Genomic DNA, 27,536 nt, shown 5'->3' with positions numbered 1-27,536 from the left:
TTCTTTCACACAGACTATTTTCCACACAGCAGTTAGAGTGGGTCTTTTGAACATCTAAATCAGATTACATCAGTCTTTCACTTAAAACCCTCCAGTAGTTTCCTATCTTCCTTTAGAATAACAGTGATAATAAATGACCCATGACGACCTAAGTGACCTTGCCCCCAGTTACTAATCTCATCTCTGACCACACTCCCCGGCTCAGGATAGCCATCTGGCCAGTACAACAGTTCCTGGAAAAAGTCAAATTAGTCCAGCCTCATGACTTTTGCACTCACTTCTCCATCTGCCTGAAATGCTCTGGCCCCAGATATCTGCACAATCTGACCCCTGACTTCCCTAGGACTCTGATCAAATGTCATCTAATCAGAAATGTGTCTTCTGACTACCCTAACTAAACTCTTCCCGTACCCTTTTCCCTCATCATTCTCTGTCTACTACTGTTATATTTTTATTGTAGTTCTTACCATACCTGAAATACTGTCATTTGTTAATTGTGTGTTTACCTCTACTAGGTGTAAGCTTCATGAAACTATGTTTGTCTGCTTTGTTCACCATACCCCAAAAGCCTGGCATATGGCAGGTGTAAGTGAATGTAAACATGAATATGTCCTCAGAGGTTTAAGCATGATGATTTGATAAGTGAATTACCATGAAACAATAATAGAAAACTCAGGAAGAGAAAAGAAGTGATTTGGGAGCAAAACTTTTACATTTACAGTGGATTACAACTGGACAGGAAGATGGAGATGAGTCATTCATATGGAACAGGAGTGGAGACAATGGGAGTCGTTAAGATTATCTCCCTTTCTTTGACTTACATGGGAACTTATTCATTTGATTCGATCTTGGGCACCGAAGACACAGGTTAGAACCTGTGCCTTTAGCTAGTGGCTCTCTGAGCCACTATCTCATCATCTGTAACATGACCATGTCTATGGATGAATTAAGACAGACAATTTCTGTGTTACAGCACCAAGGTGGAAAACTTTCCGATGGCATCAGTCTGTATCTTACCATCCTACCATCTTAAAAAGTGGGCTAAAAATATATTCTCATCCATAAGAGAAAAAAAAAAAGAGCACAGAAAATGGAATTTAAAAACCATGTGCATGATTGGAACAGTCTTAGTATGACCATGAACTTAATCTGAAGCCAACTACTAGTATACTCTGCAAGAACTATGAGGATTTATCTAAATCTTCACTACTTAAAAACTTTTTTAAAACATTTTAAAAATAAGTGTGATATCTTAAAAGCTGAGAAAAAATGTGGGTTGCAAAAAAAAAAAATAATTCTCAATATTTCTACCTTTTAAAACAAACACATTGCTAAAGAAAGTTCTACAGAATACTGACTAGGATACAAATTAGCTTACTATTCCACAGTTAAGAAATCTTTAACTTTTCATGCTATGTTACAGATAACACCCTTAATGCTTTTACTTACTTCAATCAATAAACCTTGAGTATTTTTCTTATGTATGCCTATATATCATGGCAATGAGTTCAGACCTAATTCAACTTTGTGTAGTAAGGAAAGTCCAAAAATTTTAGCCCAATTATTTATGATAATGACGAAGACTTATTAAGAAAGCTTTTATAAACTCAAAATCACCATGATAAACTATAAAAAAATAAAAACTACCCTTTTCCATGACCTCACTCCTCAATACTATCTCCTCACTTAACTTTACGTTTCCTTTTTTCTTTTTTATTCTTTTCAAATTTATCAAAAAATGTTAAAACTGAAACTGTACTCTTTATTCTAATATGAGATTAGTTATTTATTATTCTAAGAGTGATTATACATTAAGCATCACGGATTTTCAAAACAAAAATTCTTAAAACATTTTACAAAATCTTTAACTTTCATATAAGAAACTATTTACACTTATATACATTATTGTTATCAAATTTATCTTACCTGAAATATTTTCAGATTGTCTTTGAGGCTTCACAACAAGTTTCACACCTCCTCCAAAAACAGCAGCCCACATTCGGTTGTTTAATGGGTGGGCTGCAAGTCGAAACAATTCATTGGAGGAATTTGTGGCAAGAGCGTGTATCAATAAACTTAAGTACACTGCGACAACAGCTTCACACAACAAAACGTTCAATTTTGGCTGGTCTTCATCTTGGGCTGAACTCAAGAGATTAATAAGTGAACTCACACCTGGAGGGTAGATAATATTAAAAGAAGTGTATCAGCATAAAGCTCCAGAAGGGAAACAAATCTAAATCTGCAATTAAACCACAATTATGTATCTACATTATACTATATATATAGTATCAATATACACACATGGATATACATATATCTCTCTCCATGGTTTTAGTCCCATTTATGCATGCATGCTCAGTTGCTTCAGTCATGTCCAACTCTGCGACCCTATAGACTGTAACCACCAGGCTCCTCTGTCCATGAGATTTCCCAGGCAAGAATATTGGAGTGGGTTCCCATTTCCTTCTCCAGAGGATCTTTCCAACCCAGGGATTGAACCCAGATTGCTTACATCTTCTGCAAAGCAGGAGATTCTGGGTTCAACTGTAGAGTCAGGAAGATCCCTGGAGAAGGAAATGGCAAACCACTTGAGTATTCTTGTCTGGAAAATCCCACGGACAGAGGAGACTGGTGGGCTATAGTACACAGGGTCACAAGAGTTGGACACAACTTAGTGACTAAAACCACCATCCATAGTTTGAACAACAAAATAAATGATAGAAATGGTTTATAACCTACAGAATAAAACAAGAATTCATTCATCCACACTGAAATAACAAATGAGTGAATAAATAAAAAGAAGAGAAAGCTCTTCCTTACAGCACAACTTCAACTAATAGGTAGAAGGAAGCATAGAATTAGAAAATCACCACTGAGTAATCTCCAGAGTTATATTTGATTCAGGCAGGAGTCATCACTGAATGTTATTAATTAGCGGGTAAAAGTATGACATTTCACACAATCCTCTAACACTCTCTTCAAAAGATACTTATGAATTGCAAAGGAGAATAATTTTACAGAGGAGAAATCTGGCAGAAACTACCACACAAAGTGATCAAAGTTAATGGCACCAGTACTGGGACCAAAGTGGCATCATGTGCCTCTTGCTATTTTGCACTGAGAAGGGTACAATCTCTTTTCATAACCTGAATCTAATATTAACATCAGAAAAACCCAAACATAAGAACATTCTAAAAAATAATTGGCTAGTACTCTTTCAAAGTATCAAAGTGATGAGAGACAAAGAAAGGAAGACTGCACATTAGAGGAGATTCATGAGACAATACAACTAAGAATAAACATGGAAGACCTCAGTGAGATGACAGGTGAGAACTGTCAAAAAAAAAAAACTTACAGGTTAGACAACAGTATTGTATCAATATTTAGAAGCTGAATTTCCTTAACATATCCTGAATTTTGGTAACAATGTTACATTTAGTAAGAGAATGCCTATTTTTAGGAAAGATAACTGAATATGTAAAGGGGCATCATGTCTACAACTTATCCTCAAATATTTCAGAAAAAAGTATACATATATCCACACAGACACACAACAAGTGAGGGAGAGTGGAGAAATGAATGATAAGGCAAGTATGTTAAAATGTCTATGCTGGGAAGTTTGGGTGAAGATTATACAAAAATTCTTTGTACCATTTTTAAAACTTTTACAAGTTTGAAATTACTTCAATAAAAAGTCAAAACGACAAAGTTTTGAGAAACTTACGTATAAAAGAATTTTAAAAACACACTCTGAGTCTGTCACTTCCTCTACTGCCCCTCTTTACAGAGATCATTAACATGTAATCACAGATATAGATTAAGAGTAGAAATTTATAAAACTACAGTAAAAATTAAATGACATGGCAAATGAGGAAAGGATGCTGAGAGTAGAGGTTTGAAACAACTAATACAGACAGTGAGAAAGAGCTAACCAGAGGAAAAGGACCGGCAGACACCACGACGTATGTGTCACAGGATGGTCACTCCTGTCCTACATATATACCAACACTCTTGAGAATAACTGTATTCTGATACATCTGTGAAAAGACCTGTGTGATACTGGCTCTCTAAGACTAACTCAGGATGTCTAAGGATAAGAAATACAATGTGCTCACCCTTAGGAAGGATGTTAAACCTTGGTTTTTTTAGGCTGGTCAGCACAGTTGGTTTTTGAAGCCTTAACTTTCTGAATCTTCAGACAACATTACAGTACTTAAGAATTCCTAATTCACGGCAGAAAACATCATCAAAAACAAACAAACAAAAAGTGATTCACCAAATCCACTAACAACAACAATCAGGGAACCAGTTAGTAGTTTTGTAAAAATGAGTTGCCAAATAGAAAATTAAAACAAAAATAAAAACAGCACTCGAGTTCTCACCGGGCCATTGAGCAGGAGAAGAATTTGGTGTTGCATGTTCTTCAATGCTTTCTGTCCTTAGTCTTCGACGATCACTTAAAAGAAGCCCTTGATAAGCCATTCCTGTAAACTGGTTTCCTTCTGTTTGACTGCCAAACCAAACAAAATTCCATTATTTATCGTCCACAGAGGTAACAAGCAATTATACCTTAAATACACTTTTAAAATAACTATAGCAAAAACAAAACTCTTAAAACTGAATTCAATGCTCCAATAAGTTATTTCAGAAAGTTCTTTAGTTACAAATATTTATTGATAGCTTTTTAAAACAAAATAGGAAATGTTCTATTTGGGCAGAAGACATTTAGTCTTTAAAACCTTTCCCAAATGCTGTTTAAAACTTAAAAACCTTTTCTATATTCACTTATCTGTATTTTAAAAGTCTGCTGTAAGGAGATTACTGTTAGTACTAGGAATATCAGAAAGTTTCAGCAACTGTTTTGTTGCATTTCTTAGTCCTGCTAAGTTGTACAACCTCAATTCTGAATAAAAAGGTCAACTAAAATCTGCAGGAAACTATTTTAGAAAAACCTAATCCTAAAGTCAAATATGCCCAAATATTTACTTCCCTCATCTTTCTGGAGTGGGGGAAATACAAAATAAGAAAATAAATCTGACTTCTCAGAGAGTTAATCACAGCCTAAGAACTAGAAAAGATATATTTAAACAAAATGTATTTGGATTCTCATCTGGCACCATTTTAAGCAGTGACTGATATCAAACAAATTGTCTTTGATCATTAAGATAATCACTGTCAACTAAATAAATTCTTTTTCTTATTTACACTTCCAAATCTTGAGAGTTAACTTGGGCATGGCCTTACTAGGCTAACATCAGAGGTAGGCCATTTTGAGAGCGTTAACTCCTTAGGCAATAATAGTCTTCCCATAAGAGGTTGCTGAATTTATAAGAAAAAAAATCTAGATACATGTTTAATATACATTCAATGTGATTCTATTTATATTACAAACTTTTCATTTATTAACATAATTCATTTAAGTCTAGGTCATCTTTCTGACTGATTCAATTTCTTACTACTTATATTGCCCTGCTCATTAAAATATAAAGTATACACTGATGAAGGCAATTAGACATTTAACAAAAATTCAAACCATTACATCTGTTGATATCACTTTTAAAGACTGATACAAAATAGGTAAGTAAAATTGATTTTAATAATTCAATGCTAGGAATGTACTTTATCATTTTTCAAAAGTTCTTCTTCTTTCAACTGAAAAGCAAACAAACAGGAACTAATCTAATGCTAAAGGAACAGTTCCTAAGGGAGAAAAAAAATTAGAAAACTTCATATTATAAATTACTGTGGATAATGAATACTTCTTTTCTTGAAAACAAAAAGAAGATGATGATGATAATTTTCCTTTGCTATCTGTCATTTTCCATTTGTCTCTGTTGTTACTAGGTGATTGCTAAACTAAACAATTATTTTCTCATTCTCATCTATTAAAGTATACATGGTGGTCATATTCCAGGATTTTTCAGTCCCTTGGAAGCAGAACCTTAATATAACTGTGGCACAGTTTAATGTTTTTGTTATATAAATACTATTTGGGTGATTTTTTTTTTTTTTTACCTGTAGCTATGACTGTCACATAATGCTTGGTAAATTGATGCAGACAGTGATGCTGCTAGTGAATGAAGTGTGTGCACCTAAAACCAAAACAGCCACAATTACATTTTGTACTGATATTTCTACAAACAGTAGTAGGTTAAAGATCAGAAATATCCAAGAAACTAGCAGTATCATAAATAAGACTAGATCCTACATGAGACTACTAACTCTACCTTAAAACTTCTAAAATAATACTCACCTAATTTAATATGCATGCTTACAACAATTGATGTATATATATATTTATCATATATTTGTCACTGTGGGCCTGCCATTTTGCAGGCCTTGAGCAAAGTGTCAGCGTTCACATTGCTGGTACTGTTCTAACCTGCTAATGAATAGCTTAAATAGTAATACTAAAAAAAACCAGAACCAAAATTAGCAGATAATTTTCAGAGCTTTTATTTAAACTTGCCTTATGAAATTCCCCTTGATGAAACTAAAGAACTGATCTTATCAATAATAATGAATTAAATGTTTAGAAAATGTATCAATCACTGTGTGAAATGGTTAATTTTCCAGAAAGCAAGACATCCACTTAGAAGTAATGCAGTCTGAAAATTTTAAATTTTGATAGTTTAAAAAATTATCAATATAATATAAAAACCTACAATGCCATGCTAAATCAACACTTTGACTCATACAATCTTAAAATCTGAAGGGGTCTTAGAAATAGTTTCATACTTTTTCAAAGCTTAACCAAATTTCTAGGTACTAGAAATGTTAACTTAGATTAAATTAAATGTTAACTTAATTATAAACATTTGAATGAATTTTCTACTTTTCCATATGCACCTATCAAATAATTTAAATCATCTCAACAGGGGCTTCCCCAGGTCATGCCAGTGGTAAAGAACATGCCTGAAAACGCAGGAGATGCAAGAAACAGGGGCTCGATCCCCGGGTCAGGAAGATCCCCAGAGGAGGGCATGGCAACCCACTCCAGTGTTCTTGTCTGCAAACTCTCATGGACAGAGGAGCCTGGTAGGCTCCGGTCCATACAGTTGTGAAGAGTTGGACACACCTGAAGTGACTTAGCATGCATGCAATAGGATGATATGACCAGTAAATCTTGGGTTCTTTGGAAGCACACATTACCAGAGACTGAATGTGCATTTCATACAAAAAAATTAAAAAGAAAAAATGCTGGGGAACTGAAATGACAGCCACTGGAACTGGAAAAAGCACAGAACAAATACACTTAGGCTAGCACAGAGGAAGTTTGATCAACTCTCCAGACCCTGCCATCCTCTCTAGGGTTTCTTAGCATCTACCTGCTTTTACGTTTTCAGCATAGAATATAGTTTTAATTGGGGGTAGTTAATTCTGTATATTGTCACCCTGCTTATTTAATTTATATGCACAGTACATCATGAGAAACGCTGGGCTGGATGAAGCACAAGCTGGAATCAAGATTGCCGGGAGAAATATCAATAACCTCAGATACGCAGATGACACCACCCTTATGGCAGAAAGTGAAGAACTAAAGAGCCTCTTGATGAAAGTGAAAGAGGAGAGTGAAAAAGTTGGCTTAAAGCTCAACATTCAGAAAACTAAAATCATGGCATCCGGTCCCATCACTTCATGGCAAATAGGTGGGGAAACTGTAGAAACACTGGCTGACTTAATTTTGGGGGCTCCAAAATCACTGCAGATGGTAACTGCAGCCATGAAATTAAAAGACGCTTACTCCTTGGAAGGAAAGTTATGACCAATCTAGACAGCATATTAAAAAGCAGAGACATTACTTTGCCAACAAAGGTCCATCTAGTCAAGGCTATGGTTTTTCCAGTGGTCATGTATGGATGTGAGTTGGACTATAAAGAAAGCTGAGCGCCAAAGAATTGATGCTTTTGAACTGTGGTGTTGGAGAAGACTCTTGAGAGTCCCTTGGACTGCAAGGAGATCCAACCAGTCCATCCTAAAGGAGAGCAGTCCTGGGTGTTCACTGGAAGGAGTGATGCTGAAGCTGAAACTCCAATACTTTGGCCACCTGATGTGAAGAACTGACTCATTGGAAAAGCCCCTGATGCTGGGACAGATTGAAGGTAGGAGGAGAAGGGGACAACAGAGGATGATATGGTTGGATGGCATCACGGACTCCATGGAGATGAGTTTGAGTAAACTCCAGGAGTTGGTGATAGACAGGGAGGCCTGGCGTGCTGTCATCCACGGGGTCGTGAAGAGTCAGACACGACTGAGTGACTGAACTGAACTGAATTCTCTCCACATTCTCATTACCCTGAACTACTGCAAGTTTCCAACAAAACAAAATCTAGGCAGATAGCAATGAGAGTACTTTCGCTGGGACTACTTCTAATCAATCATGGTTTTCCCCAAGATACTCCTTGAACTTACATTTTCATAATATCCCAGAATGTAAGGAACAATTATAAATATTTCTACATAATGATTCATTTAAAGGAGATGGGGATCCAAAGGAAAATGTGGTAAGAATACTATATAGAAAATGAATTAATTTTTACCAAAAAAGTATCTACCTGTCTCAAAGGAAGACAGTAATTTTTCCACAAGTAAGAAGAAACTATTATATTAGATTCAGGTGTACAGCATGGTGGTTCAATAATTTTACAGATAATTCTAAAATAATGGCTATGTTTTCCTGTGCTATATCTTTGTTGCTTAATTATTTTACACTTAGTTGTTTATATCTCTTAACTCCCTACCCCTAATGTGCCCCCATACACATATGCATACTTTGTTAACCACTGAGTTGTTTTCTATGTCTGTGAGTCCATTTCTATTTTGTTACATACAGTCATTTATTTTTTTGATTCCACACATAAGTGATAACATAAGAGTACTTGTCTTTCTATCTGACTTATTTTACTTAGCATAATATTCCATCCAATGTGGCAAATGGCAGAATTTCAAGAATGCTTCCTTTCAAATTATATTCATTGGACAAACAGTCTTGAACTGATCAGACTTAAAAGGCAGCAAATAAGAATACTTTAAATGTTTCTTCTAAGTTCAAATCGGAAGAGAAGTATAACTTATTTACCTTCTCAGTGTGTACAATATCAAATGATTATAAACTTTACATTACCTTCACATCGTCAATACTGGGATGAGGTGGTGTTTTCATCTGAACAATAGTATAGAGTATATCATGGATGTGATTATTTAAGTACAATACAGGATTAGCTATGACTGTTTTTGTTGAAGCAATACTTGCTGAAAGCAGAGGTAGGGTGGTAGGCAGTGGTAGTGGAGACTGGAGCTGCTTCACTGTAGTTTCCTGTGAGTGACAGTAGGTTATTTTTTCCAAAGTGGTTAAAATGAAGGAGAAAAAAAGCAATTAAAAGTTATATGATAAAAATACTGGCAGTAAACATTTGAGTAAAAGCAATATGTTTATGTACTTGCTCATTCTACAAAAACTGGCGTACCAGGTACTATGCGAGATGCAGAAGGTATAGAGATGAGTTTGACACAGCTGTGCTCTCAAGCTTTTAGCCTACTTCTATTTATCAAAACTTGTCTAAAAAGATATATGCACAGTGTAAATATCTGCTTCTATGAACAGAGGAGCTGATCATGTTAAATTAACTGGTAGAAAGAGCTTTACAACTGTAAATTAAAGAGCTACTGAAATTATTAAAATAACCAAGATTGAGAACAAATATAAGGTTGATACCTGCTGTGATTCTTGTAGTAAGAATTTGAGCTCCATTCGTACTGAGGCCAGACCACCACCTTGGGCTCCGTGGAGGCTACAGTAACTAAGAAACACTCGAAGGAGGTCTTGGTTCTTGTGCAACCATGACTTCCGTCTTTCCGCATGCTCTCGTTTAGCCTGGAGTCTCCGCCTTTCTATCTGGTGCCGCTCATAGGAGCCAATATCTGGTTTGTCCACCATCTCTTCCTGATCTAGAAGATTACTGTCTCCTTTGGAATACATTTTACTGGCATATTCTTTAATAACTGATTCATGATTACATATTTCATGCAAGGCAGCAATTTCCTTTTCAAGCCAGTTGTAGAGCTGAAATCTGAGTTTTCCTCCATCTACTTCATAACCGGTAGCCAATGTTCTTAGTTCAGTCATAAGAATCTTTAAACAAGCTCTGAATTTTAGTTGTTCAGCAATCACATCAACTTCAGTATCACCTTCAAGATGATCCTCTTCCTGAGGGGTCAATAACACGTTAGGGTCTGGAGTTTTCTGATCTTCTTGTCTATCTTTTTCCCCAACATCTGTACTTTTCATTATTAAACCAACAGCATCTTCTTCCTCTTCCTCTAAGGCACTATCATTCTCTTCACCCCAGTCAAGAGTAAGAGGTTCCTCTTCTATCCTTACCACTGGCTGACTCCAGTCAATCTGTGATGAAGTGACATTTGACCAATCAATACCAAAACTTTCATCACCATCACTCAGAGTTTTTGATTCTGAAGGTACATCATCTGTCTTTTTAGAAATGAAGTCAGGCTGATCTTTTTCTGAGGGTAAGGCAGACACTTTGGTAACTTTTGGAATTTTGGAGAGTACCTCCAAGGCTAAAACAGGGCATCCAACTTTAAAATGAGCATTTGCTGTAGTAAAGAATAATTTTCTTTCTATGAGGTTAATTTTATCAACAAAGTTCTTCTCAGTTTTGAGACCTACAGTTGCCAAAGTTCCTTCAGGGGAGACAAGGTTTCTTCGAATAAGCAAAGGATGAGTTCGAAGGTAATTGTAGAAACTAAACACCATTGGGTTACAAGACTTGATGATAACTACAGAAATCAAACAGAGACAAGTGCAAGGTATGACGTTAACTTGTAACTATGTTACAAAAGAATAAAGTGTGTCAGCATTTCCTCAAACTAAAGGAAACTTAATCATTAACCCAGGATTAGTTAAACTGTGGTACATCCACCCAATACAGCTGAAATTTAAATTTCCCTGTGATATCCAGAATATATTAAATGAAAGAAGATGCAGAATTGTATATATAGTAAGCAATCTTTTATCTAAAAAATTAGAAAAATTAAAAACACATCTATACACACACACACATTTTTTAATAGAAAAAGAATACACAACTTTTTTTCAACTGGTCCCCTAAAAAGGGAGGGTAAAACAGGGTAGAAAGATGAGGAAGGATGATAGGTACCTTGAAAAATACCTTGATTTTATTTCAAAACCACTTAACATTTTATATAATTCTAAAAGGAAATTTACTTTTTAAAAACTTATAATAAAAACAAAATTAAACAAATGATTCTTCGCATCAAGCTGGTACCATAATCACAAGACAGGAACTAAAAAGTGACTTAAAAATAAATAGTTTAAAAAAAATTTTTTTTTAAATAAATAAATAATATGACTGACCATCCTGAGTCGGATATACCATCAAAACAAAAAACTGTTCTCAGTAACCATGCTGTTATGAAAATATCTGCATCATTACTCTGAAACTATTATATATATACATGTATATATATATATATATAAAATAGCAAATAATTATGTTAATATCATAGGAATCCAAGCTTTTCATTATAAGACACATTTTTAAAATATCAGAACTCTATATCTGAAATTAGAAATGTCAGTGTGAACACATGTACCTCAGGGTGGAAAATTTTTCCTAGCTTCTTTCATTAAAATAACCTAGGAACAATGGCCACACCTGTAGCAATGGGGATCCCTGTGTTCAGGCTGTGGTGTCTAAATATCACTCCCAACTAAAAGGAATCAGGATTCTTTAGAGGATTGGTCATTTCCAGGTCTTGGGCAGGAGATGTATAAGAGGAACGTGAAACATCTTACCATACCAGAAAGCAAAGAAACTATCAAAGAAAAATGTCAAATTCAAGGACTTTAAAGAGGCTCTGATAATCTGAGTATCCATAATAATAACCTGCAATGGATTAAAACACAACTCTATCTTAATCTGTGAATTCAAAATAACCTTAAAAAATGAAAGTTGATGGGTCACCTTTCTAGGAAGCTAGAGAACCAAGCTATTATTTTGAAAACTAGTAAATAAAGAAGAATCAAACATTTATATTCCTTTTACTATGTATATAACTGGAATTCAGAGTAATCAAGACATTGCCAAGGGAGACTGTACTCTAGAGAAGCATTCCAGCTCAAAAAGTAAGGATAAAATGACAAATTTAGTATATTATCATTTTACAAAAACTAATAAAATAAGGGATGTAGATGGCAGTCACTGATAGCTGTTAATTCCACAAAAAGCAAAATAAGTTGACAGTCTGAGTTCCCTGGGGATTTCCCAGGTGGCTCAGATGGTAAAGAATCTGGCTGCAACGCAGGAGACCGGGTTCAATCATTGGGATGGAAAGATCCCCCACAGAATGGAATGGCAACCCACTCCAGCATTCTTGCCTGGAGAATTCCATGGACAGAGGAGCCTGGCGTGCTACAGCCCATGGGGTAGCAAAGAGTCAGACACAACCGAGCAACTAACACTTTCAAATGAGTTCCATGGTGGAAGTGCTCTACCCATCTATTAAATATTTCTGCCAAAAAAACTACTAAAATCCTCTAAAATCTTACTTACCAATTTATAGGAAATAAAGAGAAACAGAGGGGGAAAAAAAATTAAATGAAACAACAAGAATACAACCAGCAAAATCTAAAACTCAAGAAACTACAGGACAAACAATCTGACTTCTTTAACAAATAAATTGGGGGTGAGGCATGCTGCAGTAACTAAATATGGATCAAAATTGACATAAGAGGCACCTCAACCAATCACATGATACAAGCCTCATTTGGATCTTGGGTACAAGATCAACTGTATCAAACAAATCAACTGTATAAGATTTTATAAGACAAACCAGGGAAATCTGAACACTGAGGATTTGATTACTCGCAAAACTGTGTTATGTGTTATAACTGTTATGTGCTATGTTTTTTAGAGTCTTTATTTTTTAGAGATACATGTTGCAATATTTACAGATGAAATGATCTGCTGGGTTTGCTTCAAAATATATCTATACAGTAAGTTCCCTACATACAAACCTTCAAACTGCAAACTTTCAAAGATGTAAAGAGGCATTTGCATGTCCAATCACAAGTTAGTTCACAGGTTTGGTGCAGTTTTCAAGATACTGGATAATTAAAAATGTTTTATTATTTTTTGTGTTTGCTTATGTATTATTTGAGTGAAAAATATTATAGATCTATTACAGTGCAGTATTAATACAGCTGATTGTGTTAGATGGGTATAACCCTTTATGTATACATAAAAATTTCCCCAATAACAATCTCTTAAAAGTTAACCTGGAAAGTATTAAGAAAAAATAGAACCTTCCTTCTGTAAAAATGTGTACCTTTTATTAAAATTACTTGGGTAGCTAAGATATTTTTCTTCTGTTTTATTTCCTTTGCTTTGAAAAAATTTAAAAATATTTACAGTCATTCTCCCCTTGCCTGCAGTTTTGCTTCCCATGGTTTCAGTTACCCGAGGTCAACTGAGGTCCAAAAATATTAAATGGAAAATTTCAGAAGCAAACAATTCATAAGTTTTCAATTGTGAGTTATTCTGAGAAGATGAAATCTTGCACCATCCTGCTCCATCCTCCCCAGGACAGGGATCATCATCCTTTGTCCAGAGTGTTCCATCTACTGGTTACTTAGTAGCCACTGCAATTATCAGATCCACTGTCAAGGCATCACAGTGCTTGCGTTCAAGTCTCCCTCATCCCTCATTTTACCTAACAATAAAGAGCCCCACATACAAGAGTAGTGATGCTGGCAGTTCATCTATGCCGAAGAGAAGTTGCAAGTGTTTCCTTTATATGAAAGTTTGAAAGTTCTCTTATTTAATAAGGAAAGCAAAAAATTCATAAGCCGAGGGTACTATGATCTATGGTCAGAAAAAATCTTCTATCCACAAAATTGTGAGGAACGAAAAGGAAATTCATGTTAGTTTTTCTGTCATACCTCAAACTGCAGAAGTTATGGGCACAGTGCATGATAAGTGCTTTGTTAAGATGGAAAAGGCATTAAAATTGTACAATAAGATTTTGAGTGAGAGAACCCACATTCCCATCTTTCATTACAGTATATTGTTGTTAAAATTGTTCTCTTTTATCATTAGTCACTGCTGTTAATCCCTTACTGTGCCTTATTTATAAATTAACCTTTATCCCATATATTTATGAAAAAACATAGTTTATATAGGTTGTGGTACTATCCACCATTTCAGAAATCCACTGGGGGTCCTAGAACATAATCCCTGTGGAGGGGACTACTGTATTAAATTATTACATTTCTCTTTTGTAAAGAAGAAAGTAAAAAATGAGCCTAAATCTCTTTATTCATTTAAGCTCTTTAAGTATTTAAAAATAAAACATAATAAAAATAAGAGGCTAGAAAATTATAACTAAAGAAAGTACAAAATGAAAAGTAAAAGGTATCTCTCCACTCCTATTCCTAAAAGGTAACCAGTGCTAATTTAGTTTATGATTTGTTCCAGAAAACAAAAAAGGGAGAGGAAGTGGGAAACCAGACACAGTATGTGTGTGCACACAGTATGTACATGTGTGACATATGTACATAAATACAACAAGGATCATATTGGTGTCTTTTTTTTTTTAATTGGAGGCTAATTACTTCACAATATTGTAGTGGTTTTTGCCATACACTAAAATGAATCAGTCATGGGTGTACATGTGTTCCCCATCCTGAACCCCCCTCCCACCTCCCTCTCCATCCCATCTCTCAGGGTCATCCCAGTGCACCAGCCCTGAGCACCCTGTCTCATGCATCGAACCTAGACTGGTGATCTGTTTCATATATGATAATATACATGTTTCAACGCAATTCTCTCAAATCATCCTACCCTCGCCTTCTCCCACAGAGTCCAAAAGACTGCTCTATACATCTGTGTCTCTTTTGCTGTCTCGCATATAGGGTCATCATTACCATCTTTCTAAATTCCATGGAATATTACTCAGTCATTAAAAAGAATACATTTGAATCAGTTCTAATGAGGTGGATGAAACTGGAGCCTATTATACAGAGTGAAGTAAGTCAGAAAGAAAAACACCAATACAGGACCATATTGTTTTATACCTTACTTTTTTCACTGAATACAACATATATTAACATATCACTTTACCTCACTTACCTCACTTTTAATAGCACACTGTTTCTACAGTATGGATACATTATAATTTATTTAACTATTCTATTGATGAATACTTAAAATGTTCCATTTTTATGATTATTGCAAACAATGCTAAAAGATACCTTCTAAATGATTCTAGAAATCTAAATTATTTGGGATAACTAAGAGTAAAGGAAAGTTCATCACACAATAATAACGTTTTTGTAGGCCCATACATCATACTGTGGGTAACAACCAAAATACACACTTTTTTAGAAAACTGGCTATTACGATACATGGAAAGAGCTATGTAATGTGGGAACATTCTGTATGCTTCACTTTAATATATATGAAATTAGAATAGTATGGTAATCTTATATACCTTGATAGAGTAAAAATGTGTGTGAAGTCTTCTTAGTACTACTAAAATTATGATAGCAAAATGCTAGATTCAATTACAGGTAGTAAGTGACTGAACCTCTAGCTACATAAAAAACTTTGATACTGATTTCTCAAAGCTGAAAAGTAAATCTGGCAATGATGAGTTCTGTGCATATGTGTGTGTGTATGTATTATCTAAGTGAACATTAGTTCAGAAACTGCCTTTTAAAAAAGAAAAAGAGAAATCCACAAAATGTCCTACCTTGATGTTCATCATCCTCCTTCGGTGTCTGTTCCAGTAACGTGTCCAATGCTCGGGTATAATCTTTCATTACCCAGTAAGCAAGACTACGGAGGAAAGGATCAGGATGTAATCTTTCACAATCAAATCCTGAGCCATCCTTTTGGCAACCCAAAATCTTCTGATTTAGGATGGACAGATAAGTGGAAGAAGTCTCAAAATCAGATTCATATAAACGGGCAATTACCATGGCTAGCTGGATATCTTCCATTTTTTCAAGACATACCTATAAATTTAAATATTAAGGAATACTTAATGATAATTATTTAGAGATATGAAATATCCCACTGAACTCCTGAAATTATCCACTATTTATATTATCACAGTTGAGGAAAGAGGTCCAAAGGTTGAGAGAGTGATTAAGAAATAGCAAGAAATTTAAGAAACTAGAACTTAGTAGCTTCCAACCTAGAAAGTTCATTTATAAAATAAGCATAAAAGGTATATCAGTACCATCTCAGACTTGGATTAATTTAAACAAGGTTCATTTTTAAATTAAATAACACCTATGATATTTGACTTCATATAATCAGTTCCTCTTAATTTCCAAATACATTCCCATATAAAAACACAATTATTATATTTTAAAAGAATCTTCTATTTACATAGCAAGTAGCTTAAGAAATAAAGCTACATATGCCACTCTTACTCACTCTTGAGTTTATATTCTAAAGTCACTACTCCTCTGAGAATCTGAGGTCCTTCAGGCAATATGAGCATCTCAATCAATATTTCTCTTCTTGCCTAAGTATTTTCTAGGCTAAACTTCCCATTTGAAAAGTATAAATATTTGTTATTTTTAAAAATTACATACCTTGAGATAATTTTGAAAATAGGACTAATTCTATACATAGAGTACTTTCACTTTGTTGGATATTTTCTATAATGTATTATTTCCAATTACATTTTTCCTTCACCTGTTTGGATTATTCATTATAACTGATGACCTAAGAAGAATATCTCATAAACAGAAATATTTGTAATTACTCTCTTAATCAGCTATCAAGATTCTATATCCAAAAATGCAAAGTTTTACCTCTTCCCATTCACCTTCCAATATCTAAGATGACTACATTACAAAACAGTACAAACTGTGATCTCAGTTCTTTAGCTATGAATTTCATTTAAAAGAACTTAAAATATCTGCCTGTCTATACCAAGTAAGGGGACTCTGACCTGTGCATACTTTGAATACTTTAGAATCACAAGATGGCCAGGAAGAAGATATTCACAAACCATTTTTTTATATATTTATAATTGAAATGCATATACTTACCTTGAAATGCAGTATTCTCTATATAAAATGTCCCATTTATGCTTCTCAATTGCATCTGTTTATAACTCCATTGTCACAGTGCCACTATTTAAGTTAGTAACCTCTGTGTCTATTCTCTACCCTCTATCCTTACAAACATATGACCAAACATTACAATCTACTCTATGACCTTCCCAGGTTTTCAACCTCTTACAGGTATTTCATACCACATTTTCTCAGTCATACCTCAATGGCATCTTTCAATGAACCAGCTAGCAAGAAAAAAGCAGCAGATTGCTCAAAGCGTTGTTTTCCAAGCAAAGAAAAAGCATTTTTCAAAGCAGCTTTACGCCATCTATCTTCATTAAAGTTGTGGCTGAAAAATGTTGTCATTTTTTCATCATGCTGTGACCTGGGTACCAGAGCAAAAACATAAGTGGTTAAACCAAATTTCAAATATTTAATCCTTTACAGAATTCTGAAAATAGACAATGAAAATCTCAAACAGCCAGCTAAAAGAAGAACAATAACTTTAGCGAGATGTATTTGTTATCAAGCTTCGCTTCATTTCTTCTATAAGGAGAAAACTCAAAATATGTATACGTAAGTAGGAAGCAAGAGAACTCTACCAATTGTTTTCATCAACTTAATTTTTAACAATATCCCACTCTTTAGTAAGCTCAAATAATACGGTGCTTATTTTTCACAAATAAATGAATCAAGGCACAAATAAGGAAACTGATTTATCCAAGTACTTTCAAAAGTGTTACATCTTCAACTCACAGCACAATCTTCATTCCATTAAATCATATTAAGTGTTGAAGCAATTTACCTAAACAGACCCCACACAACTGCTTTCTTCTTCATTGAAAGGTAGAATAATGCAGCATCCAAGGCATCATTGTTACGTTGAAAAGAAGCTTTGGCAACCTAAATGGTCAATAAAAAATTACACTCAATTAACTATTTGATAGAAGAATTACAACAATTAATGTTTCCCTATTACTTCCATGGCTGACAGAAACTATGAAGATGGGAAGAATTGACTCTCTTCCACAATCTCCAGTAGCTTATAATACATGCTCCTAGAGACAACCCTTGGCATACCTGTAATCACAATAAAAACCGTAACAGTAACTAGTATTTACTGACTACCTACCATGTACCAGGCACCTTTCATTTGTCTTACTGAATCACCATGATCCAAGAAGTGCTATTACTATCCCCATTTTACACGAGGCAACTGAGACACAGAGAGGTTAACTGAATTACTTGAGGTCACACAGTAAATAAGGGGTACAAAAGGTATTAGAAACCAGATAATGATAAAACTAACATAAGAAACAATAAAGAAGGCAGAATATTTGACAGACATGACTTATTCTTTTTGGCCGTGTTGCTCAGCTTGCCAGATCTTAGTTTTGTGTCCAGGGATTGAACCTGGGCCCTCAGAAGCAGAAGCACAGAGTCCTAACCACTGGACCACCAGAGAATTTCTGGTGAGACCTTTTCTTAAAAATTAAGCATATTAAATTCCTTAATGTTTTGTTAAGTTAAAATGTTGACTTCTATGGTATATATATATATGTGATTTCACAATATTGATAGACATCTATGAATAAATATCAATTATACTTACACACACATATTAAAAACTACAGGCAAAAATAAATGTTTTTTTTTTTTTTAAAAAAAACCATAACTTCATGGTATTTTTCAATCAAATTTGACAGTTCTGAAGGAATGACACATGCTTTCTGGCATGTAATTAAAATATAGATGGCCAGTTTTTTAAGAAATCTCCACACTGTTTTCCATAGTGGCTGTACTAGTTTGCATTCCCACCAACAGTGTAAGAGGGTTCCCTTTTCTCCACACCCTCTCCAGCATTTATTGCTTGTAGACTTTTGGATAGCAGCCATCCTGACTGGCGTGTAATGGTATCTCATTGTGGTTTTGATTTGCATTTCTCTAATAATGAGTGATGTTGAGCATCTTTTCGTGTGTTTGTTAGCCATCTGTATGTCTTCTTTGGAGAAATGTCTGTTTAGTTCTTTGGCCCATTTTTTCAGCCTAGATGCCCATCCGCAGATGAATGGATAAGGAAGCTGTGGTACATATACACCATGGAATATTACTCAGCCGTTAAAAAGAATTCATTTGAATCAGTTCTAATGAGATGGACGAAACTGGAGCCCATTATACAGAGTGAAGTAAGCCAGAAAGATAAAGAACATTACAGCATACTAACACATATATACGGAATTTAGAAAGATGGTAACGATAACCCTATATGCAAAACAGAAAAAGAAACACAGAAGTACAGAACAGACTTTTGAACTCCGTGGGAGAAGGTGAGGGTGGGATGTTTCAAAAGAACAGCATGTATATTATCTATGGTGAATCAGATCACTAGCCCAGGTGGGATGCATGAGACGAGTGCTCGGGCCTGGTGCACTGGGAGGACCCAGAGGAGTCGGGTGGAGAGGGAGGTGGGAGGGGGGATCGGGATGGGGAATACGTGTAACTCAATGGCTGATTCGTGTCAATGTATGACAAAACCCACTGAAATGTTGTGAAGTAATTGGCCTCCAACTAATAAAATAAAATTAAAAAAAAATAAATAAATAAAATATAGATGGCCAAAACTCTGTTATTTTGAACAGTCTTCAAATTTTAGCTCTTAGAAATTTCATGGGAAAAAAGTCTTAATGAATACATAATTCCCCATGTACCATAACAGACAACCCCCTTTGAGCCATATGGCCAAACTTACTAAATTATACAGAACCAATGAACTCAATGTAAATTTAAAAATTATTAACCCAGTAACATCATTGTACATATCATACTGTCTCGAACACAGTACCATGCAGACCATATACTTCTCAAACATACCAAGCTAACATCTGCATAAAACTAAGTTGAGAAACATGACAATAAAAAACAATGTTTTTTCAGCTAACACTGCTTGATGGTAGACTAGAAAGCTACCAAGGCATGGGAGAGACAGGGGAAGATATCTAAAAGTCACCTCACAAAAATGCTTTACTTTCTTTTTTTTTTTTTTTTAATTTTATTTTATTAGTTGGAGGCCAATTACTTCACAACATTTCAGTGGGTTTTGTCATACATTGACACGAATCAGCCATTGAGTTACACGTATTCCCCATCCCGATCCCCCCTCCCACCTCCCTCTCCACCCGACTCCTCTGGGTCCTCCCAGTGCACCAGGCCCGAGCACTCGTCTCATGCATCCCACCTGGGCTAGTGATCTGATTCACCATAGATAATATACATGCTGTTCTTTTGAAACATCCCACCCTCACCTTCTCCCACGGAGTTCAAAAGTCTGTTCTGTACTTCTGTGTTTCTTTTTCTGTTTTGCATATAGGGTTATCATTACCATCTTTCTAAATTCCGTATATATGTGTTAGTATGCTGTAATGTTCTTTATCTTTCTGGCTTACTTCACTCTGTATAATGGGCTCCAGTTTCGTCCATCTCATTAGAACTGATTCAAATGAATTCTTTTTAACGGCTGAGTAATATTCCATGGTGTATATGTACCACAGCTTCCTTATCCATTCATCTGCGGATGGGCATCTAGGCTGCTTCCATGTCCTGGCTACTATAAACAGTGCTGCGATGAACATTGGGGTGCACGTGTCTCTTTCAGATCTGGTTTCCTCGGTGTGTATGCCCAGAAGTGGGATTGCTGGGTCATATGGCAGTTCTATTTCCAGTTTTTTAAGAAATCTCCACACTGTTTTCCATAGTGGCTGTACTAGTTTGCATTCCCACCAACAACAGTGCTTTACTTTCAATGCTTTTATTTCTCTCCCCCACCCCTGAAGGCATTTTCTCTGCCTTCAATTATTTTAGTACTTCAATATTTAATAATTTTTACAAGAATTTTTATTCATCTTCAGTTAATGATTTATAACATACATTTCAAGAGAAAAAAATCTTACATATCCTTTTGATTGAATTTTAAGAGATAAATTACTTGTGGAAATTAATTATATGTATTACCAGAAATACTCAATTTATAATGACAAAACACATTGTTGATAAAAAACTAAGGAGACTTTGTAGGCAACATCTGAACATTTCAGAGAAAATATGATCTCTTTTTCCTTTGCTTCAGGATATGGAAAAAATTTAACAGGGACTTCTCTGGTGGTCCAGTGGTTAGGATTTGCCACTTTCACTGCCGAGGACACAGGTTCAATCCCTGGTCTGGGAATTAACTACCCCAAACCATACAGTGCAGCCAAAAAACAAAACGAAACAAATTTCTGAGAGTGAAAGTGAGGGATGTGTGCTTCAAATAAGTTTGCCAGGTGATTCTTCAGACACTAAAATTCTTCAGACACTACTTTAGAGGAGTAAATTCCTCTTGAAAGAAATGAATTCATACTCCACAAATGCAGTATCATGAATTGTACTTCTGAGAACTTCAGTGGGCTGGTACCCAACCTCTCTGAGTCGTGGTTCTATCAGGTGGAAAATCGAGAGAGTAATATGCAGCCAATGAGAAGATAACATGAAATAATTTATGAAAAGCAACTAGAACCAAGCCTGGTACACAAGAAGTGCTCAATCATGGTTAATTTCTGCCAACAATGAAATAACTTTCAGCTTCTACTAAAAAATTTTTAACTTTTTTTTCTACTAGAAAACTGATTTCAAAAACCCATCTTAAAATTTATAGCATGTTTCATTTGCTGCCATAGATATCTGCCTCAAGTGCCACAAATCAAAACTTTTTGAATGGTATTTTAAATGTGCAAAGGAAGTTTGTTGTGTATTAACCTAGCCATGCAGAGAATCCTTTTTATAAAAACAATGTTTTTTCTATCTAATGTATATAACTGACATACAGTTTGTATTTTCCTAAACCGGGATACATCTCAACTGATAGCAGAAAATACTATATTCCATAAGTATTATATACTTAGTATATATGACAAAAGACAACTGATATACTGAATGGAGAGTTTATAAAGGTCACGATTCAGAAATGTCAAAAAATTTTTATTTAAGAAATTATCAAGATCTCAAGATGTACAGATGAATCCCTCACCACAGGTTTTCTGGAAGATAATATATTTTATGCTGTAAGAAAAGACTCAACTCCAAAATGCAACAACATACACTTACCTTTTCAATGCATCTTCGAAGAGTGTTAATATTCCTGACCCACCAACCTATTCCCATAGCTCTCAACTCAGACCACTGAGGGTCCCCTCTCTGAATTGCTGGAATCATATTAATCAGCTCTTCCTCAGCCTCAGAATGAAAAGCCCAAGCAAAATGGCAAGTAGATACACCTAAATTAGAAACACAAAATAATAAGCATTAGAATTCTATCAAAACAAACAAAAATAATTTTATACATACTCATGTATTTATTCTTCCTGGAAAGAATTTTCAAGCAGAAAAAAAAGTATGAAAGGATTTCTTCATTCAGACTTTTATAGGATAAGTATCTAAATACATGATCACTGACAGGAAACACAAAACCTAAATTTTTTTCTGAAATGTATTTGCTGGAAGAATGGAAACATTAAAACCTAATCACTAGTAAGAAAGATATTTGAATATTGAGCCATTCTTATGTTTGCACACATACCAAACCAATCAAGAATAAAAGGTCTGGTCAAGTCTATATGCTCCATGACCATGTAGGTCCCATTTCACAGTGCCACCTGCTTGCAGACCGTATCCATCACTACTGGACACTGAAAACTGCCCCATTCATCCCTCTGGCCAAGAAGCTACACATATTACCTGAAAGCAAACTCAAACCTTAATGACAGCTCCAGGGAAGAACTGTCAGGAGGCACGTTCCTCTGTCTTTGGTGTCTCCTTTAAAAAAAAAGAGTTTAAAGCTGCCTAATTACTGATGGTATACAGCAAATACTTTTTTTGCCCTGATAAAAAAAAAAACCTGACAGGGATCTAGGCTGTATTAGATGCAACAAAATGGATTTAGTGACACCCTCCATGAGTCTGTCAACAGCTGAATGACTGGTTTTACTCCACTTAGAGCAGGTGAAAAAGAGACAAGACAGAAGTGAACCACAGAGTGATGTGAGACAGAATGCTACCAGGAAGAACCCTGAGGATCCCAGGAAAGAAGCCCAGATAACCAAATCAGCCATCTGTAAGAATCCCTTTGGAAACAAAGAAATGCCTGAGACCAATAACAGTCTGATAGTCACATTACAACACAGGACTCTCAACGCTATTTCTCATTGCTAACATTTATACACAACTGTGTTTGAAATCCTATTACAAAATCAATGCAAAAAGCCTTAACTGTCACTATAAATGTAGAGGAAAATGAAGAAAACTTAAAAACATCAATTTGTATTTTGTCAGACCCTAAAATGCAGATTAACCCTCTATTTAAATCTGTCTGGGACTTTCCTCACAGTTCAGTTGGTAAAGAATCTGCCTACAATACAGGAGACCTGGGTTCAATTCCTGGGTCAGGAAGATTCCCTGGAGAAGGAAATGGCAACCCACTCCAGGATTCAGGCCTAGAGAATCCCATGGACAGAGAAGCCTAGCAGCTACAGTCCATGGGTTCCCAAGAGTTGGACACGACTTAGAGACAAAACCACCACCACCACCAAATCTGTCTGGTTTAAGAAAATAGTCGGTGTATGAGATAACTATAAAAAAAATTGACACTGATTTAGAAATTGTTATATGATAAGTCAATGCAAAATGCATACTTTTGCTGACATAAACATTTTAATATAAAATAACAATATAAAATATACCCTATACCCTTAAATGAATTTCATTGATTAAATTTTTGGTATAACTAAAAGGAAACCAAAATATACACAGGCATGTCAGAGGAATTTGGTTCAAAAATAAGATTAAGAGAGCAGTGACTGTATTTGGAAACCTAACTATTAGAAGTGAAAAAAGGTATTAAGAAGAAAAAACCAGGTGCACCAACAGGCACTTATTTTTATTTGTCTACCAACGTCAGGCAATTCTTTGCAATATATCTTTGTTCTTCTTAGCTTGTCTACTAGCTACTTAGACCCTGATGCTGGGAAAGATTAAGGGCAGAAGGGAGTGACAGAGGATGAGATGGTGGGTTGGCATCACCAACTCAATGGACATGAGTCTGAGCAAACCCTGGGAGATAGTGAAGGATGGGAAAGCCTGATGTGCTGCAGCTCATGGGCTCGCAAGGGTCAAACACGACTTAGCGACTGAACAACAACTAGCTACTTAAGTTTCTCCCTCAAAACTGTTCCCCAAACCATCACCAACAGTACCAGTCACTTTTCTCATCTCCAATGTTTTAACTGTACTAAAGGGAAAATGGAATTTGACAAAGCTTTAGGAAGTTGAGGTATTTTAAGTCTCCTTAGGCAATGTACATAATTGTCATTAAGTGATTCAGTACCATCTGACCATCATTTAAAACTAAAATTTAAAACATTAAAACTAAAATTTGAGATACCATTTTTTAACCTATTCCAAATGGCATAGATTGTTCTAAATGATAATATCAACTACTGCAATGAGTTGAGTTTTGGCATCATTAATATTGGTTCTGGGAATTTAAGTTAGCACAGTCTTTCTGAAAGTAGCAATATTTATCAAGCATTAAGAAAGAATTTTCAAGCCCTTTGATTCAGTAGTTTCACCACTAGAAAACTAATATGAGGAAGTAATTAGATATATATGAATATTTATATGCAAAGTTGTAAGGTCATTCAGTAGCATTAATAATTCAAGTAAGAGAAAAAAAAAGCAAAATTTGGATTTTTAGAAAAAATTAAAGGATAGATGAATTATAGTTTAAAAATATGATAGACTATCAGACAGCTGTTAGAATCACATTTTCAGAAAAGCATTTATTGATGGTAAAGGGTAAGTACTATGGGTAAGAATAATGAACTATAAAGCCTGATATTCTAGGTCCTGCAATACTAAAGCATATTTTATGGGGCTGTATCCAAGATGCTGGTTTCAAAAGGGACACAGCCCACTACACTGGAATTCCAATTCAAACTCTAATAATAAATAGGCTATATCTTGCCAGGTCACTTTAAACTCTACAGTTTTGATTTTTTAATCTCTAAGTTAGGGGGCTGATATAAGTCTATATATCTCAAATCAGAGTATGTGGCAGTGTGCTGGAAGTATGCAAATCTACTGGGTTACCATATGGCAGATATTCCTGGAACATCAGCTTTAGTTGTGAGTAAATAACTTAGAACATAATGCTTATATTAAAGTAAACACAAATAACAATGCATAGGGCAAAATTTTTAAAGAAAGGGTATCAGATATCATAGAAATTCAGGACCACTTTAGGTTATAACACCAGACTACCCAGTTTACTCCTAAACTGCTATGATTTTTGATGACTTAAGTCTGAGAAACTGAGACAGATGAGCAAAAGTCACAGAGTACAGCTGAAAAATAACACAGTAAAAGGGTAAGTGGGTACCCTGTGACAGGAAGATCTTAAGGCTAGTGATGGGTATGCATGTGATGACTTATCTAATGTTTATACACAACAGTGAATATACCAACCACTTCAATATGAAATAAAAGTTACACAAAGGTTCAAACAATACCTTGATGAAGCAGCTGTACTCGGTATAAAGGAGGCAGCGATGTCAAAAGGCAAGTGTGCAAGCGCATCGCCAATAGGTACCGTAAACCACACTCATCCAATGTGTCTCTTCCTTTAAAGAGGAAATAAATTTAAGGAAAAAGGAATGCAACAGGTCACAAACCAATGGAAACTTAGAAAATAAACATTAAATAATAATTTACAAAAAATACATATTTTTTAGTGTATTCCTTTCTGAACACTTCAATATCTTTATCAATACATATAGCTTCACAAAAAGTACATGGTATACAATAAAATTGTCAAAAGAAAAAACTTGAGAAAAATTTAAGCACCTATCAGTACAGGTAATAACAGTACTTAGAGCTACTCATAATAAATGAAAAGGAAAGAAATCTTGAAATCCAATAAAAAGTTAGGTATAATTTTTAAAAATATTTCCTATGTGAATTTTTCCTATTTTTAAAACTAGGAATTACATAATAAAGTAAAATTATTTATTATATAATTAAATAGGTGATATTTTCTAGATTGGTTAGCTCAAATGAAATACAGTACTATCCACATTTGAAATTTGACTCTTCAGGCTAGTGTTACCAAGTTAAGGTTGAACTCCAATTCTGATTTCACAAATTTGTTCTTAGTCAAAAGTTGGGCAGAGGTATGAAAGCATGATAAGTTTACTCAAAATTATAGCCACTGTTGGATAAAAGCAACAGAAAATAAACAGCACCTAGCCCAGTAACTGCCACTTAGGAAGTACTCAAGAGTATTGAATCAAATATTTTCTTGAAGAAAATAAAACATTTTAAACTGTCAAAGTTCCAGTTCTACTTCCCATTAGCTGTGTTTGTTCATACACTCATTCATGTATCCATTCAACAAATTAAGCATCTGCCACATCGGAGGCACAGTTTAGGGACTGCAGATTTGGCAGGAATAAGGCAAGGTCCCTACTTCCAGGGTGCTTACATCTTAGGAGACAGAGACAAACAACAAACAAAGAAGTAACGTGTCTAGTGGAAAGTTAATGCTACAGAGAAAAATAAAGCCAGACTGGGAGAAAAGGGAGTGTTGAAGTAAGAGGGTTCTATTTTAAATTAGGCGACCAGGGCAGAACTTTCCACCAAGATGACATTTCAGCACAAATCTGAGGTGGTTAGGGAGTGAAGGGTGCCTAAATCTGGAAGACAAGTATTCTGTGCAGGGGAAACAGTATGTGCAAAGATGCTGAGACGACTGTGCCTGGTGGGTTTGTGGGATGGCAGGGAAGCCAATGCAGTAGAGTGGACGTGAATACAGATCACCTGGAGCCTTGGAGACCACTGAAGGATTTGGCTTTTTTTCTAAAGTGAGATGGGAAGCCACCAGAGTTTGTTGAGCAGAGGAGAGATTTAAGGTGATTTTGTTTTAAAACAATCACTAGTTCCCAAGTGAGGGACAGAATGAGGTAACAGGAATGAACCAGTTTTAGGAGGCTTTGTCAATAATTAGGCAGGATGTGACAGTGACTTGGACCAGAGTGGTAACAGGAGAGGTGATGAGAAATGTCTGGAGACTCCACAACAGAGGGATTCATTTACTTAGAATCCATCAACTGAGATAAGTAACTATTCAATCTCTGAGCTTCAGTTTCCCACCTGTGAAATGGAGACATTCATTCCTGCCTTATCTCCCTCATGAAAGTCTGTGATAGGAGGAACCATATTTATATTGGCTAACTAAGGATACAGTTTCGTATCCGAAAATTTAAACTATTTTTCACAGATTATGGCACAGCTATTTTCTTAATACCCCAGAGTAAAATCTCTAATATATACTAAT

The 27,536-nt window shown here is 35.2% G+C and overlaps 1 protein-coding gene across 2 annotated transcripts in view; it reads right to left on the bottom strand.

Annotated features, from left to right (window-relative positions):
- The window catches only part of DMXL2 (Dmx like 2), a 159,934-nt gene that overhangs the window by 23,204 nt on the left and 109,194 nt on the right, over positions 1 to 27,536 (bottom strand). For both annotated transcript variants that reach the window (XM_065941922.1, XM_065941923.1), the window contains exons 19-28: positions 25,714 to 25,824; positions 22,256 to 22,425; positions 17,922 to 18,019; positions 17,336 to 17,501; positions 15,796 to 16,060; positions 9,719 to 10,800; positions 9,128 to 9,319; positions 6,019 to 6,095; positions 4,386 to 4,513; positions 1,927 to 2,175 (exon numbers count right to left, since the gene is read on the bottom strand). In XM_065941922.1, the coding sequence (XP_065797994.1) occupies positions 1,927 to 2,175; positions 4,386 to 4,513; positions 6,019 to 6,095; positions 9,128 to 9,319; positions 9,719 to 10,800; positions 15,796 to 16,060; positions 17,336 to 17,501; positions 17,922 to 18,019; positions 22,256 to 22,425; positions 25,714 to 25,824 (2,538 nt within the window). The remainder of the gene's footprint in view (positions 1 to 1,926; positions 2,176 to 4,385; positions 4,514 to 6,018; positions 6,096 to 9,127; positions 9,320 to 9,718; positions 10,801 to 15,795; positions 16,061 to 17,335; positions 17,502 to 17,921; positions 18,020 to 22,255; positions 22,426 to 25,713; positions 25,825 to 27,536) is intronic.

This window comes from Muntiacus reevesi, chromosome 7, assembly GCF_963930625.1.
Source record: "Muntiacus reevesi chromosome 7, mMunRee1.1, whole genome shotgun sequence".
Classification (NCBI taxonomy): Eukaryota; Metazoa; Chordata; class Mammalia; order Artiodactyla; family Cervidae; genus Muntiacus; species Muntiacus reevesi.
This window is presented reverse-complemented; position numbering and strand designations above follow the sequence as displayed.